The 1,838-nt window shown below is 53.0% G+C and overlaps 1 protein-coding gene across 1 annotated transcript in view; it reads right to left on the bottom strand.

Annotated features, from left to right (window-relative positions):
* LIPG (lipase, endothelial) overlaps positions 1-1,838 on the bottom strand; it is a gene marked incomplete at both ends in the record, with an annotated part of 5,477 nt that overhangs the window by 1,969 nt on the left and 1,670 nt on the right. Inside the window, 3 exons of the mRNA XM_010138008.1 lie at positions 1-235; positions 677-901; positions 1,743-1,836. The exon at positions 1-235 is cut by the window's left edge and continues 5 nt beyond it. Coding sequence (XP_010136310.1) covers positions 1-235; positions 677-901; positions 1,743-1,836 — 554 coding nt within the window. The remainder of the gene's footprint in view (positions 236-676; positions 902-1,742; positions 1,837-1,838) is intronic.

The following is a 1,838-nucleotide window of genomic DNA, read 5'->3' as shown; positions in this document are numbered from 1 at the left end:
GGCATGTCTGCTCTTGTTTTTAAGTACATCTTGGTGTTCCTCTTGCTCCTCCTCTTCCTGGCGTTGTAGCCGATGCCGTTGCAGCGGTTCTTGCGGCAGCTCAGGCAGATGCCCTTCTTGAAGCGACTGGAGTCGGTGCACTGGAAGGCGAAGCTCTGTTTGTCTTGGTTCACGAGGGAGTCCACGAAGAGGTGCACCGAGCGCTCGTGTTCGCACTTAACCACGTCACCGATGGCTAGAGAAGCAGAGGTGCAAGGGACACGTTCGGTTTAAGCTTTTGTCGCCGCAGCAGCTGGTAAGATACAGTGAGCTGAGCCCTTTGGTAGCCCAACGCGAGCTGACCGTGGCCGAACGGGAAGATTTTTCAGACAGCAGCAGTTCAAGAGGTTAGTGGAAGACGCTTGAAGAGGACCATTCGCTTAATCTCTTCCATGAAAAGAGCTATAAAGAAGATTCTAGGCCCAGCCTAAGGTGACCATAGTTTATGACCAGGTGTTAGTGAGGACAAGCTACTTCAGAACTAAAAGCAGGTCTAGTTTCTAGCAACTACCTCCAGTTTAGAAGGAAGAAATAGTTTTCTCTGCTCTTGTGAATCAGATCATCCCCCAGCATCAACCCAGGTCTGTCTGCGAGGAGTCTACGCAGACCAGAGGCAAAATGAGTCAGGAGAACTTACTGCCATAGGCAATTGCTCCCAAGACATCACTCAAACCACAGCCGGGCTGGAAGTCTCCCCCGTTGGGGTAGATGTCAACGTGGCCTACAGGCATCTGGATGCCAATGCTGACACCGAGCGTTTCCCTCGTGTAGGTGTGAAGGACATCCACAAAGTTAGCGTCGTCGGGGGAGAGGCGCTTGCTAGGGTCCACTCCTTCAAACATGGGGCCGGCTGGGTCCAAGCCTGGCGGAAAGGAGTAAGAAAACGGTAAGAAATTGGGTTATTTCGTACAGGACAGAGCCAGGAGCCTGCTGCTAGCAGCCCTCCTACCCAGGTCCTACAGCGACAGTCCCTGCTTCGTTGCTGACACCGTCCCCCCCAAGATCTCTTCACACGGGCTTGCTGGAGGACGAAGAAGATCCCTACCACTTTTGGTGCAATACAACCCAGCCTGCCCTACAGCGATGGCTTCAGAGTGCCTGTTGGAAGCCGTGAGTCTTTGCCAGGTCACGGCGAGGAGATACCCCAAGAGGCAGCGGATGACCAAACACCAGACGGTGCCTGGCACCCCACCGAGACCTCTTTGGCTGGTGGCCAAAGCCGCCTTGGCGACGCTTAATCTATTTCCAGACTGGGCATATGGAGGGACTAAGACAAGTTGAAGCATCTGAGATGTTGTGATGGGTCTGGGATGTTCTGTCAACCCCTGAGCCTCACCCCCAACCTGCAGCGGGGCTCCTAAGCTGTTCCTAGCTCGACTTTTAAGTGCCACTCAAAGGCTTTGGATCTGGATAGTAAGAGCTCGGACTTGTTTGGAACCCACATTTAACTTCAAATATACTCAAGATCACGTTGTCCTCTGAAAGGCTTTTTCATGAACCCTCCCTTACATTTGGGGTTCAAAATTAAGATACTTTCTCCTGCGAAGAGACACACGCTCCTCACTACCACCACAAGTAGGAAACTTGTCACTTCTGAAGGAGCAAGCTCAAAACATCACCGCAGCCGCACAGGAAACGAGCCTCTTCAGGGAAACTCCCTGCTGCGACGGAAAGGTAAGAGACTGCTTAAAAAAGCCGCGTGCCTGTAATTCTGCCTATCGTCCCGTGGACGTGGTTACCGGCAAAGCCGGCGACGTGGGCACCCAGGCTGTACCCGATGAGGTGGACGTTCTCAAGCT

Source organism: Buceros rhinoceros, unplaced genomic scaffold (genome assembly GCF_000710305.1).
Source record: "Buceros rhinoceros silvestris isolate BGI_N320 unplaced genomic scaffold, ASM71030v1 scaffold12296, whole genome shotgun sequence".
Lineage (NCBI taxonomy): Eukaryota > Metazoa > Chordata > Aves > Bucerotiformes > Bucerotidae > Buceros > Buceros rhinoceros.
The sequence above is the reverse complement of the archived record's forward strand: the minus strand, read 5'-3'. Positions and strand labels throughout refer to the sequence as shown.